The sequence below is a fragment of the Myotis daubentonii genome, chromosome 3 (genome assembly GCF_963259705.1).
Source record: "Myotis daubentonii chromosome 3, mMyoDau2.1, whole genome shotgun sequence".
In the NCBI taxonomy this organism is placed as follows: Eukaryota; Metazoa; Chordata; class Mammalia; order Chiroptera; family Vespertilionidae; genus Myotis; species Myotis daubentonii.
In genome coordinates, this window is record NC_081842.1 from 215021265 (window position 1) to 215036211 (window position 14947).

A 14947-nucleotide genomic window follows, 5' to 3' on the forward strand; every position below is an offset into this window, starting at 1 on the left:
AAAAAAAAAAAAAAAAAAAAAAAAAACCTTAGTTTGAGTGGGACTTGATTTTAAGATAGTTTAAGATAGTTTTATAGTTTTCAACTCCAATTAAGTAAATGCTGTAATTTCACCGAAAGTGGCATCTGTATTAAGTATGGAAATATCTTCCACAGGACTTTTATTTCATGTACTCCCCAACTTTCTCCTCCTAGAGTCCTCCTCTGCTCTGTCCAGCTTAAACGCTGCCTCCTCCTTTTCCAAACCTCGGCCCACCTGGCCCTGCCTCACCTGGGTGCCCACAACATGACACTGCCTGTCACCGCCTGCCAAGCAGACCTCTGTCACTCTGTCTCCCTATCCGGCATCCGTCCGCCTCTTCTTCACGAGCCCCGAGGCCACCAGTGCCCGGCACACACCGGGACTCCGCCACCTGTTACCGAGTTCACCACCTGCACCTGCCACAGCTGACAGCACAGCAGGCTTCTGAAAGCAAGGCTTGTTTTTCATGGCACAAAAAACAAAGCTATTATTTTAATAGTAGCTCAGAAGGACAGTAGGCCTATCATTCTTTTTAAAAATAAACTTAAAAGCCCTAGCTGGTTTGGTTCAGTGGATACAGCATTGGCCTGCGGACTGAAGGGTCCCCGGTTCAATTCCGGTCAAGGGCACATGCCTGGATTGCAGGCTCAGTCCCCAGTAGAAGGCAGACACTCAATGATTCTCTCTCATCATTGATGTTTTTATCTCTCCCTCTCTCTCCATTCCTCTCTGAAATCAATAAAATATATTTTAAATAAATAAACTTTAAGTAGAAAATAAAATTCAAAGTGGAAGCTGAGAGATTTTAAGTTTGGTTCCTTTGTCATTTTCTTTTTTTTTTTTTTTAAGTCAAGGATAAAAATCCAGATTTTTGGCTTCTTGAAAACATCAGAAGTTCTACAACACAGGCCCACGTTCTGCACAGCAAGTTTTGGGAACTGGGGTTGAGTGACACTGAGTCCCTGCCACACACACACACACACACACACACACACACACACACACACACACACGCCGAGGGGCGTGGGGGAGGCCAGGCCCACTTGGCTCGGGTCCCTCACTACCTGCAGGCATGTGCACTTCAGTTGGCTCCAGGGTCCAGGCACACTGACAAATGGCACAACCTGACAGCTGTCACTGCTCTGGGAGAAGAGTGGCACGTACCGTGAGGATAGGCGACACAAGAGGCACATCCCTTAGATACAGCAGCAGCTGCCATGAGTCCAAAAAAACTTGCGGAATTCTTCTCAGTCCCATTTGCAGAGGGGGTGAGTGGAGCGTCCTTCAGATATTTCTTCAGACTTTCATAAATAGCAAAGCAGATGACAGTTTCTGAGATCCCCGCATACGAGGCAGTTAATCCCCGATAGAAGCCACGAATGCCTTCCGTCTGGTACACGTGGCGCGCGCACTGGAGCGTGTTCATCTGCTTGCAGCCGCGCACCCTGTGACAGAGACCAAGGACAGGCCATCAGACCATGAGTGAGCGGGCTCCACAGACACTTGCCGGATGGAAGGCAATCAGTGGGCGACACGTGTCCTCCCCGCACGGAGGGCAGCTGTGCCCGGCTCACGGCGAGCCCAGGTCCACAGGCTGGGCCACCCGGCCGGCCCACAGAGAATGTGCGCCCATACAAGAGTCACAAGAACACGCTCACAGCGTCTGGCCCGAGTTTGGAAAGAGCTTCGTGGAGGAAGACATTCCTCACAGAGAAAATCTAACCAACATGATCCAGTCCGTCCGAACACCTAAAGAGGCGCAGAGAGGGAAACTGGGCACCAGGCCAGAGAGGAACTGCCGTGCAGGCGGGAGGCGGGCAGTGCTGGGGGGGAGGCGGGCAGTGCAGGCGGGAGGCGGGCAGTGCGGGTGGGGGGGTGGGGGGGAGGGAGGCGGGCAGTGCCGGGGGGGGGGGGAGGGTGGGGAGGCGGGCAGTGCCGGGGGGAGGCGGGCAGTGCTGGGGGGAGGCGGACTAGCTGGTATGTGAGGCACAGTGACAGTTACAGTTACAGTGCAGATGTGTTTTAAGACGACACTAAAGGAAAACCCGCCAGCCTTTGGCAGAGAGGAGAGTGTGAGGGTGCTCTCAACCCTGAGGTAATTGAGATTCATCAAAGGATTCTAAGCAAATGATATGTTCAAAATTATTAGAACTGCTGCATCTCAGAAGGTTCTTTCAGGCAGGATGGGACGGGGAAATGTGGAGTCAAAGGCCAATATCGAGGCTACTGTGGTCACTGGAGAGGAAGAACAGCCACAGCAGCCCCCCTGCCCTTGCAGGGGTTCCTGCTCTCTCCCCTGTCCTTTCTAGGAGCTTAAGTTGGACTGGATGAGCTGGAAGTTTCCAGTGCCCCACACAGTTACACAGGGCTCTTAGATCGAATCCTATCACAAACTTCACTTAGCATCACTACTCCTCTGAAATCACGGTAGTTATTGGGCCACGGCTTGACTTAATATATTAAGTAGGTATATTACTATATCGTAATTTTAAAAAACATTAATAACTGCGTTTCAGCAACTGGTTTCCATGTCTTCTACTATTCTAAAGGGCCTGCAGACTTCGCCGGACCACCAAAGGAATCTGCAGGCTGCAACGGGTTTCAGGCAGAAACCAGAGTCCGAGGGCCTTGGAGAGAAAATGGCCCTTCCCAGGCCTGGAGGCATTCGCTGCTCTCCCTCATTGTAAGGCGCCTTCCCGCCTGAAAGAGAAGCATCTGAGGAGAGTCCCTAGCGCTGCAACTGGGGTGGGGCCCGCCAAGCTCAGGGACCCCCGATGGTCTGCGGAGGTCAGCAGTGCACACCAGGGGCCACAGCTGAGCGAACTTGTGACCACCTCTGCTAGTCTTTGTCCCCACAATGCTTGACAGCACGACTCTCCAAGCAAAAGGAGCTGCTGTGTGCTCACATTCAGAAAGAACAAGACTGTGTACTGCACTCCACAGGGAGCTGGGGGAGAAATATCCCCAAGAATTCTTATGTTAAGGAAGCAACAATCAATAACTTACTTCCGTTCTAGCTGCATCCGGGTTTTAACCATCCATATAGGATTCATTAGGGAATTTGTGACAAAAGCTGGAAGAAAAAACACACCAGAAAATGTCATCACTGAACACAGCCAATGCTGATTAAAGCTGTCTATTCCATCTGAAATCAGGCTTTCCATGGTTTCATAGTAAAAATGGACAGTAGGAAGCAGGACATTTCTGTATCGCACAGGAAGCTCCAGTCCCTAAAGTGTAGCTTCTATTGGCATGCTGGACCTAAAAGTCTCTCCAACTTCTGGAGCCCTGACTGGGGTTTCCAGCCTGTAGGTGGTGCTGTTGGCATTTCTGTCAATGTGAGGCCCACGGTAAACATGAACCCCGCTGTAACCCAATTTACAAGCATCAGATCCAGAAATAATTTGTTTTAAGGGAAGCTGCTGTCTTAATCCAAAAGGTTGCCTTTTATCACACTTAAAAGGAACTAAATCTCCATGTAACTGAATCCAAAGGCAGACATTTTAATAGCCACTGATGTTCCAGGAAAGTGAAGTTTTAGCATCGATCTGTGTCCTACAAGAACCATTTGTTAGTGAGTCTCCCATCTCAACACGCTCGTCACGCGGGAGCGACAGAGCCAAGCAGAGTCAGGCACAGCCAGTGACCCCCTGGGACCTCGCCCTCCCCAGGCCCGGGCACAGCATGAGAGAGGAGCCCGGGCCAGGCTGAAACACGGCCGCAGGTTTGCTTTAGGTCCCAAGGGTCTTCTAAGCGAACGCTGCCCAAGTTAAGCCTGATAACCAGCGTTTAGGTTACAGCCAACCCCTATCGGCCTCAAAGTGCAGGCTCCTCGGAGCTGCGCACCGGCACACGCCTTTCTTGTTTAACATTGGTTCCGAGGGGTCCAGAGCAGCCTCTGTAACTCCTCAGAGGGGCTGCTGGTGCTTTACTTGAGTAGAGAGGTGCATACACTTACAGGCTGGCAGAGGCGGAAACTCCTTATAAAATGCCAACTGAAGTTCTCTAGAATACCTTTCTAGTTAAGCAGACATAAACATAAATCCATGAGGCATGGCCTTCTCGCCGCAATCTACAAGTCCATGCTTTTGTGGCCAAGCATTTCCTGGGGGGAAACCCTGTTATAAGTTTCCTATAGTGAGCAGGATGACTCCCTCATGAGGCACACTCTCTGGCCTGTTCCGGTCCCACTACAAGCCCACCAGCCCCGACCATCATCGTAGAGCCCAGTGATTAGGACAGAGTGCCAGCTGTGCATAGGGTGTGCTAGGCACCAGGAGTCATGAGAAAAGGAGCTTGAACTTTAGAAAGCAATGTCATGAAACAGACATGAAAAGCACATGAAAATTCCTTGGAAAGAAGCACTGCACCCAACTAGCATGCGTGGGACATGTACATGTTGAGGCAGAATAAAAAGCTTTAGTGGCCAAAGAGATAGGAACAGGCTACAAACTGATCTTAAACACATTATTTTATCGGCTCTAACATAAAGCGTTAGAAAAATGATTTCAGATGGAAAAAAGGCAGAGAGCTCATTTCTAATTCCTAGAAAAGGCTGCTGGGCACAACACATGCTTTCTCCACCCACGGGTAATGGGTAACGGGTAACGTACCTGCAGAGCCAGCTGAGAAAATGTGCACAATGTTGCTGTTAGGCACGAAAATGCCATTGAACTGCTCTTTGGCTTTGGAGTAACATGCAAAGTACACAGCCCTGTCAGAACAAAGGGAGAGAGCGATAAGACATCGGCACGCACTGCCAATAGGATGTCCCTCCGCAACCTCTGAAACGCCAGGTAAATAATATGGGCAAGAAGTTACCACGTAACAAAAGCTCGGCCTCATCCGTGCTAAACCCAAACCTGCTGCAGGCGCCTTCAGAAGGTCCTGCTCGCCCCCCAGAGAGCATACGGTGGAGGGAAGAGTCCAACATAACGGAGGAAAATGAGACTTTGGTAATACACGTGCGAAGTCCATTTATATTCTTCTTTCTGTTGGTGCCAATCCTCTGAGCACCAACATATACTGTAATATTTAAAATTTGTAGTATTTCTAAAATATACCACACTCGTCCTGCCTCACACCAAAATGAGCATGTGATTGGGGGAGGGGCAATGCTGCTGACTACACTCACTCACTTAGAGAAGGTCCAGGGATGAGAGCAGACTCATTTTCAACTCAGTACAATAACTAGAATCTCTTTCTCACCATCCACTAAAGACACACCAACAGTTCTCACTATTCCCATTTGTCAGGTGTGTTTAGGCAAATCCTGCACAGAAGAGACTGGCCACCTAGCAGTACGGCCCTTCCTTGGGAAAGGACTCAGGACATTACATCCGTATGAAGGGAGCCAGCTCAAAGTTCAATGCTTACCTTGATGGTGCAACTCCAACCAAATTTGGACCCAAGCCTCTAAAAAGTGACTTTGGTCCCTCCTTCTCCAAGATCGACCTGAACGATACAAAAAAGATCCAGCTTTAAAATCCTTAGGCAAGGTCTATGCAAAGCAAGTGTCAGCCTTCCGTTGGCGCCTTGCATAAAGAATAATAGGTTGTTGCACGGCCGACGTGGTTTGGTGGCTGAGTGTCCACCTGTGAACCAAGAGGTCACAGTTTGATTCCCAGTCAGAGCACATGCCCAGTTGCAGGCTTGACCCCGGTCGGGGTGTGCAGGAAGCAGCCGATCAATGATTCTCTCATCATTGATGTTCCTCTCTCTTCCCTTCCTCTCTGAAATCAATAAAAATATTTAAAAATTAAAAAAAGGTTAATAAATTGTTTACAAGACCCCAGGCTACTTTACGATTACATTACAACACAGAATCGGGAGGCTGAAGAACAGCTGCAGTAACAGTGAAAATCTGTGCTTCGGCAGCATCAGTCTGACATGTCTGCAAGAAGCTTCTTCCTTGTTCACACAGGAGCAAGACACTCAAGGTTTGTACGAGGAGACCCTGTAGGGACAACGAGCACTGGCGAAGGGGCTGACCCCGGGACAGGGCCCCACTATAACAAGGTCCCTGAGAAACACATTCAGAGAGGTCTCTGGATGGGACTTCTTCTGGATTTACTCCTTATTTATAGTAACCCCATCGTCTCGATGTTTACTTATTGTGGGCAAGCCCTAAACAGATGGAAGGAATAGAAAAGGCTAGTAATTTCATGGGCTGGATGGAAAAGCCTCGTACCTCAAGTCCAAAGAGAATACTGTGCCTGCTTTTTCTTTTTAATGTTTTTCATTGTGGTAACATATATGTAACATAAATTTGTACCATTTTAGCATTTGGCTCAGTGGATAGAGCGTCGGCCTGCGGACTGAAAGGTCCCAGGTTCGATTCCGGTCAAGGGCATGTACCTGGGTTGCGGGCACATCCCCAGTAGGAGATGTGCAGGAGGCAGCTAATAGATGTTTCTCTCATCGATGTTTCTGACTCTCTCTCTCTCTCTCCCTTCCTCTCTGTAAAAAATCAATAAAATATATTAAAATTTTTTTTTTTTTTTTTTTTTTTTACCATTTTAACCATTTTAAAATGTATAGTTCAGGGGCATTAAGTGCATGCACACTGTTGTGCAACCATCGCCAGCATCTGCCTCTAGAACTTTTTCATCTTCTCAACTAAAATTCCATACCCACGGAACACGAACCCTCCATGCCGTCCCTCCCCCAGCACTGGGCACCCACCATTCTACTTCTGTCTCTCTGAACCTGACTGCTCTAGGGCCTCATGGAATCACACAGTATTTGTTCTTTTGCGACTGGCACATTTCACGTAGCATAATGGCTCAAGGTTCGCCCATGATGCAGGACGTGTCAGAATTTCCTTCTTTGTAAAAACTGAGTAACATTCCATTCTATAAATGGGCCACGTTTTGTTTATCCATTTATCTGTCAATCGACACTTGGGTTGCTTGCCACCTTTTGGCTACTGGGAAAATGCTGACATAAATGTCCAAATATCTATTCAAGTCTCTATATCCAGAGATGGAATTGCTGGATCATATGGTAATTCTAGGCTTAATTTTTTGAGAATTGGCCATACTATCAACCACAGCAGCTGCACCATTTTACATTCCTATCAACAACACACATGGGCTCCAATTTTTCCATATACTTGCCATCATGCTTTAAAAAATAACTATTAAATATAGTTTCTGATCAACAGTGACTGACAATCCTAAAAGCATTAGAACATTCTTTAGAAGCATATTCCCCACTGCAACGTAATTCTTTAAGTTAGTTAAGTTTCTTCTTCTTCTTTTTTTTTTTTTAAAGTATTTTTACTGATTTCAGAGAGGAGAGGAGAGGGAGAGAGAATCCTTGCCAGTTGCTTCCTGCACGGCTCCTACTGGGGATCGAGCCCCCAACCCTGGCATGTGTACTGAAGGGGAATCGAACTGTGGTCTCCTGGTTCAGGTCAGTGCTCAACCACTGAGCCACTCCGACTGGGCAAATTTACTCTTTTGAATGGCTCGGTTTTCATGGTATCCAAGAGAATTTACATTGTTAAATTAGAGTCCTCTCTAATTCAATCTCCTTTTCTGAGAATTTACTTGGTAATTAGTACTTCCAGTTTGACAGCATTCTAAGTTGGCCAAGCTCAGAAATAATCACATTGTTTTCAAAAGAGTTTATATACTGTTTTACCTTCATTATGACACTGAAGGTAAGATAAAACGAACCTGAAATTTTTGGTGCAAAAGAGCTTAAGCTGATGTTTTAGTCCTTGGCATGCTAGTAACGTTCAAGTTTTCTCCATTTGTAGTTTTCCCTCCTGTTCTTTCCTTCCTCAGAGCAGCGTAATTTTCATGATCTAGATTCCTAGCCTTTCCTCTCCATGTTTTTTGATGTTTATAAAATAGTTCAATTGCTTGATGAGAAAGAATATTTATACCTTTAAGAGCTTTCTTAAAAAGCAGCAGGCTAGCAATTAGAAAAGAAAAAAAGAAATAAAAGGTATCTAGATTGGAAAGTAATGTCTCTTTTCACAAACATATTATATGTAGAAATACTAAAGAATCCACTAACAATTACTATAATAAACTAGTTCAGCAAGGTTGTAGGATACAAGATCAATGTACACACACACAAAAAATGCCCCAACAATTGTATGTCTATACAGAAGCAATGAATAATCTAAGCATGGGAATAAACAGCTATTCCACTTATAGCAGCATCAAAAGAATGAAATACTTATCTATAGAGAGACAAAATAGACGGGTGGTTGCCAGGGGATGGCGGAGGAGGAATGGGGAATGACTGCTCATGGGTACGTGTTTCTTCCTGGTGTGATGAAATTGTTTAGGATGAAGATATGGTGATGGTCATGTAACTCTAAATATACTAAAACCCACTGAACTGGATATTTTAGGAGGACAAATTGTATGCTTCTGAATAATATCTCAATAAAGCTACTACACTACAAAATATTAGGGAGACAATAGTTATATTTTCTAACCATAAAATATTTTCCTTGCTGGCAGGTAGAAACTCAGACCCTTTCAGTTAGGGGTGGGGAATGTCTGGCCCACGGGTGACATCATTTGGTCTGGCCCTGCAAAGGCACTAGGGGTGAGTTCATTAAATGTTTGACCCAATACAGCAGGCTAATTTTTAAGTTGGTAATTTTGTACGGCCCGCGGATGTTGTTCTACCCAAATGGCCCCTGGCGGAAAAGGTTACCCACCCAGCTTTAAATGATCCCAAGACACACTGCGGTTTGTGTGGCCCAGAATAAGCCCTCTGGCCACCCCACGTGTCACTTAAAGGTACTTTGCTGGACGCACCAGACAACCAGGGAGGCACATCTCACTAAAGGACAGATTTCTTTTCTCTTTTCATCGCATAAGGGCAAGGTCAAAGCAATGTATTTAAAATAAGACCTGGCCATAATAATGGAATGTTACTGGACAGTAACTACAAGGGAAAGAAGCCAGACACCCCCCATAAACACACTGCATGACTTCATTTATATGCAAAGTCCAGAGGAGACACCCTAGAGACAGGAGGTAGGTTAGTGGTTGATGGCCTAGCGCTGGGACCCGGGGTGGGGAATGGGGAGTGACTGACTGCAAATGGGTGAGGGCCTTCTTAGGGGAATGACATGTTTTAAAATCACATCGTTGTGACAGTTGAGCAAACTATATGTGAGCATGCTAAAAACAGTCAACTGTCTGCTTTACATGGGTAAGTTGTATGTGAATTACATATTAGTAAGCTGTTTAAAAAACCCTGCAGGGAGAAAAAGAAAGAAAGGCTCACTAAAAAAGACAGATCAGCAGGAACAGAGTTTTAAACAAAATTTAGTTCTTGTGGTAAATCAATCATTTACAAAAGATAACTGAGAAAAGTGAAATATAGGCTGCAGATGAGTTAAAAAAGCAGTATATCAAGCCCTGGCCGGTGTTGCTCAGTGGTTAGAGCGTTGGCCCGCACACCAAAGGGTCTCAGGTTCAATTCCCAGACAAAGGCATACACCTGGGTTGCGGGTTCACTCGCTGACCCTGGTAGGGGTGCGTGCGAGGCAACCAGTCGATGTGTCTCTCTCACATTGATGTTTCTCTTTGTCTCTCTACCTGACACCTCCCTCTCCCTCCCCCCTCCCAACACACACACACACACACACACACACACACACACTCACTCTCTTTCTCTCTCTCTCTGAAAAAGCAATGGAAAAAATATCCTCATGTGAGGATTAACAATAACAACAACAAAAAATAGTATATCAGTATTAAATTTCTTGAATTTGAAAACCGCTGTGGTTAAGATAATACCTTTATTCTTAGGAAATAAATGCGGAAGAATTAAGGGAAAAGGGGCACAATGTGAACCTATTTTCAAATGGTTCAGAAAAAATATGGATGTATACAGGACAAAATGCCAACACAAATGTGGCAATATGTTAAAAATCTGTGACTCAAGATCAAGAGTATATATAGCAAGTTACTGGTACCATTCCTATAACTTTTCTACAAGTTTGAAATTATTTCAGAAAAAACTTCTGTAATAAAAATCAGTTATAGGCAAGCCATAGGTTATAAAAATATTGAACTCATGATTACAGCCCAATGTTACGGGAACAAGGGCTGGGTAAAGGCAATTGTTAGGTTCTGTAAATCAAACCCCCAAGTGAAGGTCATGGAGTTGCAGTGAGTTTTCACACTAGCCAAAAACAAGTCACTGGGCCCTTAGCAGAGGCATGAGAATTAGTTTTTTCAATTTTAAATACTTAACTTCTATCTTTCTTACCACAGGCCTGATTTAAAAAGCTCTGCTCTCTGAGCAAAATCTTTTCTTAAATAACACCTGCAAGTGACCTACACCTTATAGCCTGTAAGACTGTCAAATGGTCAGAATACCCAAAATGTTTCAACTTTAGATTCTATCTGTGGTTCCCATTAATGAACACTGTGCGGCCAGCCCACGGGTCATTTAAACACGATTCCGGGACTCTCTGGCTCCAGGAAGCCTGAGCCTCGCATCTATAATGCAGCAGGGAACACCAGTCCTCAAGTGACTAGGGCCTCCTCAGAACTGGGCAGGCTGTCGCCATAGTGACACACATTAACAGTGGGCAAGAAGTCAAGCCTATTACATAATTCAAACTTCTAACCTTGCTGGCTGTGTACAAAACTCTTCTGGAACAATCAAGTGCCTACTATAAATGTACACTTCACCTCAAAATACAGCAGCAGGACCCAGGCCGATTTTCCCACAGTCATAGGAACTGTCACTTAGGCAGAAATGCAGAGAGAAACGGGCCTTATTTGGAGCATTTCATCTTCACTGGTTGTAGACCACGATCCAAGAAAAGATCTCACCTGAACACTCAGTTTTCTTTTTATAACATAGACTGGATCACTAATATATTACATTTCAGATCAAAAAGGCACCTGAGTAAAAAATTACCTGAGTGATGGAAAAAACAGGAGGAGCTCTGATTTTTTTTAAAAAAAAGCCTGGCTGGCATGGCTCAGGGGTTGAGCATTGACCTATGAACCAGGAGGTCAAGGTTCAATTCCGGTCAGGGCACATGCCCGGGTTGTGGGCTCCACCCCCAGTGTGGGGCGTGCAGGAGGCAGCTGATTAGTGATTCTCTCATCATTGATGTTTCTATCTCTCTCCCTTTCCCTTCATCTCTGAAATCAATAAAAATATATTAAAAAAAAACACACACAGATTAAGTTATAAGACTTTAAAGCAGACACATGAAATAAACTGATATATTATTCCCCTTTGGTGAATTTAACAGTGAGAGCCTTTTTAAGTAACCATCTACAAAATATAAAGGTTAATGGTGCTGCAAGGGAGAAAATGGATTCTCTAGCGGGTTACCCTGTGATGCAAATGCTGACTTGCATTTTGAAAAATAAACTTCCTGTAAACAAGTTCTGTTAAGCCTTTTAAAGTAGTACTTCCTGAAAGAGTAAGACTAAGAAGCAGCAACCTAACCAGCATCCCTGCCCCTGCTAGGAGAAGAGAGATGGCTGCAACCAGGTGGTGGCAGAGTGCTGCCGGGAGCCGGTCCATCCTTGCTGTTTCAAGGGACCTGGCATATATGGCATACGGTTCTTAATATGTTTGCTCACCTTCTTGGCGCTGTGTTTTAACCAAAGTCACCTCTCAGAGAAAGGTTGAATCCCCAGGTAGGGATTTTCCCCTGAAGTTAGGGAGGGAATAAAACCCCTCAACTAAGTGCCAGGCGGGTAATTAATCCCTTTAACTACGAACAATCATGCTTAAACTACATACTCTTTTCTCCCTGGAATGGAGATAAGAAACGCCCTAACCTTTGTAATAGAGATTGATAGGATTGAATCAACTGGTATAAATACAGTTGTAACAAGACAGAAAGACTCAGAACTCAGGAGACAGAATTCAGAAGACAGAACCTACACGGAGCCTAGAGACAGAAGAACTTCGCTGGCGAGAGCATGCCAGAGGATCCTGGACCGGGACTGGCCTCGGAGCCTAGAGACAGAGCCTAGCGAGAGAGCATGGCAGGGGATCATGGACTGAACTTGACTGCGGAGATTGGCAGGAGAACCTGACTGGAACCTGGACACTGACCCTGACTGGAGAGCCTGGACAGAACCTGGCTGGAGAACCTAGCGAGGGAACATGGCTACAGAACCTCGCTGGAGATCCGAAGCAGAACCTCTCTGGAGATCCGGGCTGGAGATCCTGGCTAGGCTGCTGATCAACTGAACGCTGTCTCCGTGTCATTCCTTCTTCGCCGACTCCGTCCACACCTTTGGGGACCCCTGGACCTGCTGGGGTCGGACCCCGGCATATGGCGCCCGAACAGGGACCCCTAGGTAAGCGCCCCACACTCGGGACGGATAGGACTCCACCATAGGAAGAGGGTGGATAGTCTGCGCCGACTCCGTCCACACCTTTGGGAACCCCTGGAACAGGATTCCCCTAGGTAAGCCCCCCTCCCCCATTGAGAACCCCCACACTCGGGACGGATCAGACTCCACCGTAGGAAGAGGGTGGATAGTCTTCGCCGAATCCGTCCACACCTTTGGGAACCCCTGGAACAGGATTCCCTTAGGTAAGCCCCCCCCATTGAGAACCCCACACTCGGGACGGATAGGACTCCACCAGGGTGCTACAGACCCCCCTATAGAGGATAAGTAGGGTAAGAAGGTGGATAGTACAGAACTTAGATTGAGAAGATGTGCCATACTGAGTCCAAAGAAAGAAGACTCTGTATTGATCCTTAGATTGAGAAGATGTGCCATACTGAGTCTAAAGAAAAAAGACTCTGTATTGATCTTTAGATTAAGAAGATGTGCCATACTGAGTCTAAAGAAAAAAGACTCTGTATTGATCTTTAAACACATATGCTTGCTAGCAGAGGAATTAAGGTTACTCCCAGTCAGACAGAACGTTTTGTACAACAAATATGTCCATGCTTTTCTGAGGAAGGAAAGGTAAATGTAATGGCATGGGAGAAGGTAGGCCCAAGGAGCCTTATCCTTAACCCCACTGCAGCCTTTCTACCCTGGGAAAGTGCAGGATTGGCAAGCTCTCCCTGGGATGATAGATCAGGACTCAGGTAATAGTGGAAAGCGCCAATCCTACTCTTAAAATGGATATAAGAAAGCATTTGAGGTTTTTCTTTTTAATGCTTGCTTTTAAAAAATAAAAAAGGGGGAATTTGCCGGGAGCCGGTCCATCCTTGCTGTTTCAAGGGACCTGGCATATATGGCATACGGTTCTTAATATGTTTGCTCACCTTCTTGGCGCTGTGTTTTAACCAAGGTCACCTCTCCGAGAAAGGTTGAATCCGCAGGTAGGGATTTTCCCCTGAAGTTAGGGAGGGAATAAAACCCCTCAACTAAGTGCCAGGCGGGTAATTAATCCCTTTAACTACGAACAATCATGCTTAAACTACATAATCTTTTCTCCCTGGAATGGAGATAAGAAACGCCCTAACCTTTGTAATAGAGATTGATAGGATTGAATCAACTGGTATAAATACAGTTGTAACAAGACAGAAAGACTCAGAACTCAGGAGACAGAATTCAGAAGACAGAACCTACACGGAGCCTAGAGACAGAAGAACTTCGCTGGCGAGAGCATGCCAGAGGATCCTGGACCGGGACTGGCCTCGGAGCCTAGAGACAGAGCCTAGCGAGAGAGCATGGCAGGGGATCCTGGACTGAACCTGACTGCGGAGATTGGCAGGAGAGCCTGACTAGAACCTTGTGACTGAACCTGGCTGGAGATCTGAAGCAGAGCCTCTCTGGAGATCGAGACCAGAACTTGGCTGGAGATCCTGGCTAGGCTGCTGATCAACTGAACACTGTCTCCGTGTCATTCCTTCTTCGCCGACTCCGTCTACACCTTTGGGGACCCCTGGACCTGCTGGGCCTGGACCCCGGCAAGTGCCAAGCAGGGCCCTTCTGCCGGCGCCCAGACAGTGCTGCTCCTGTTGGCAGTCTGCCAGGCAGTGCGGGTGACAGACCACTGCTGGGACTTTGTGGCAGGAAGACGCGCGTTTCCCCTGGAGTGAGGGTGCTTTCTTTAGGAGGGAACTGTGTAATATGATAGTCCCCTTTTTGCCTTGGCTACCAAGAAACTCAGTTATAAACCTTGTATTTAAAAAGTACGGGAAGTAAGCATTACAATAGCAGCCAATATTTATTTACATATTGAGCCCTTTATACGTGATATTTTACTGATGTGCCCAAATGCATCCATTCATGCTATTTGTACTAAATGCTTACTGTGTGCCAGGCAGCTTTCTAGGGGGTTGGGGACACCTCCCTGATCAAAACAAATCAAAGTCCCTGACGCAGAGGAACTTCCATTCTGGTGGAGACGGGGAGAGAAAATAAACAATACTAACAAGTAAGCTACACTCTGTGTTGGATGGAGGTAAGTGCTGGGGATAAAAACAAGGCAGGAAGGAGGGACGGAACATGAGGGAGGCTCGGTTTTAAATAGCACAGTCACTGCAAGGCCTTCCTGCTAAGGTGACAACTGGGAGCCAGCCATGCAGTAAGGTCAGGTACCAAGGCCCTGAGGCGGAATGTGCCAATGTTCCTGGCCTTTAAAAGGAACAGCTGAAGGGGTGGAGGAGAAGAAACATCAGTGAAGCAATGGGAGCGGCGCAGCTGTGTGGAGGCCGCAGGGACAGAGGACAGGCAGTCCCTGGAGGGATCTGAGCGAGGATCTGGGTTGAGTTGACAGAGGATGGGAGGGGAGCAGGCCTCAGGCCAGACCAGTGAGGAGCTCATGCAGTCACACAGGTGAGACCTGGTGGCTTCCATCAGGTGTGGGTGCTGACAAGCAGGGGCAAGGGTCAGATGCTGTGCATATTCTGAAGGCAGAGGGGACAGAACTGGCTGTGGGTGTGAGAAATAAGATCCAAGGCTGACTGAGGCGTTAGGTCCGTGGAGCGGGAAGCCGG

The 14947-nt window shown here is 46.5% G+C and overlaps 1 protein-coding gene across 1 annotated transcript in view; it reads right to left on the bottom strand.

Annotated features, from left to right (window-relative positions):
* Positions 1-14947, bottom strand: part of SLC25A33 (solute carrier family 25 member 33) — a 31479-nt gene that overhangs the window by 808 nt on the left and 15724 nt on the right. Inside the window, exons 3-6 of the mRNA XM_059691347.1 lie at positions 5398-5475; positions 4635-4735; positions 3028-3094; positions 1186-1466 (exon numbers count right to left, since the gene is read on the bottom strand). Coding sequence (XP_059547330.1) covers positions 1186-1466; positions 3028-3094; positions 4635-4735; positions 5398-5475 — 527 coding nt within the window. The remainder of the gene's footprint in view (positions 1-1185; positions 1467-3027; positions 3095-4634; positions 4736-5397; positions 5476-14947) is intronic.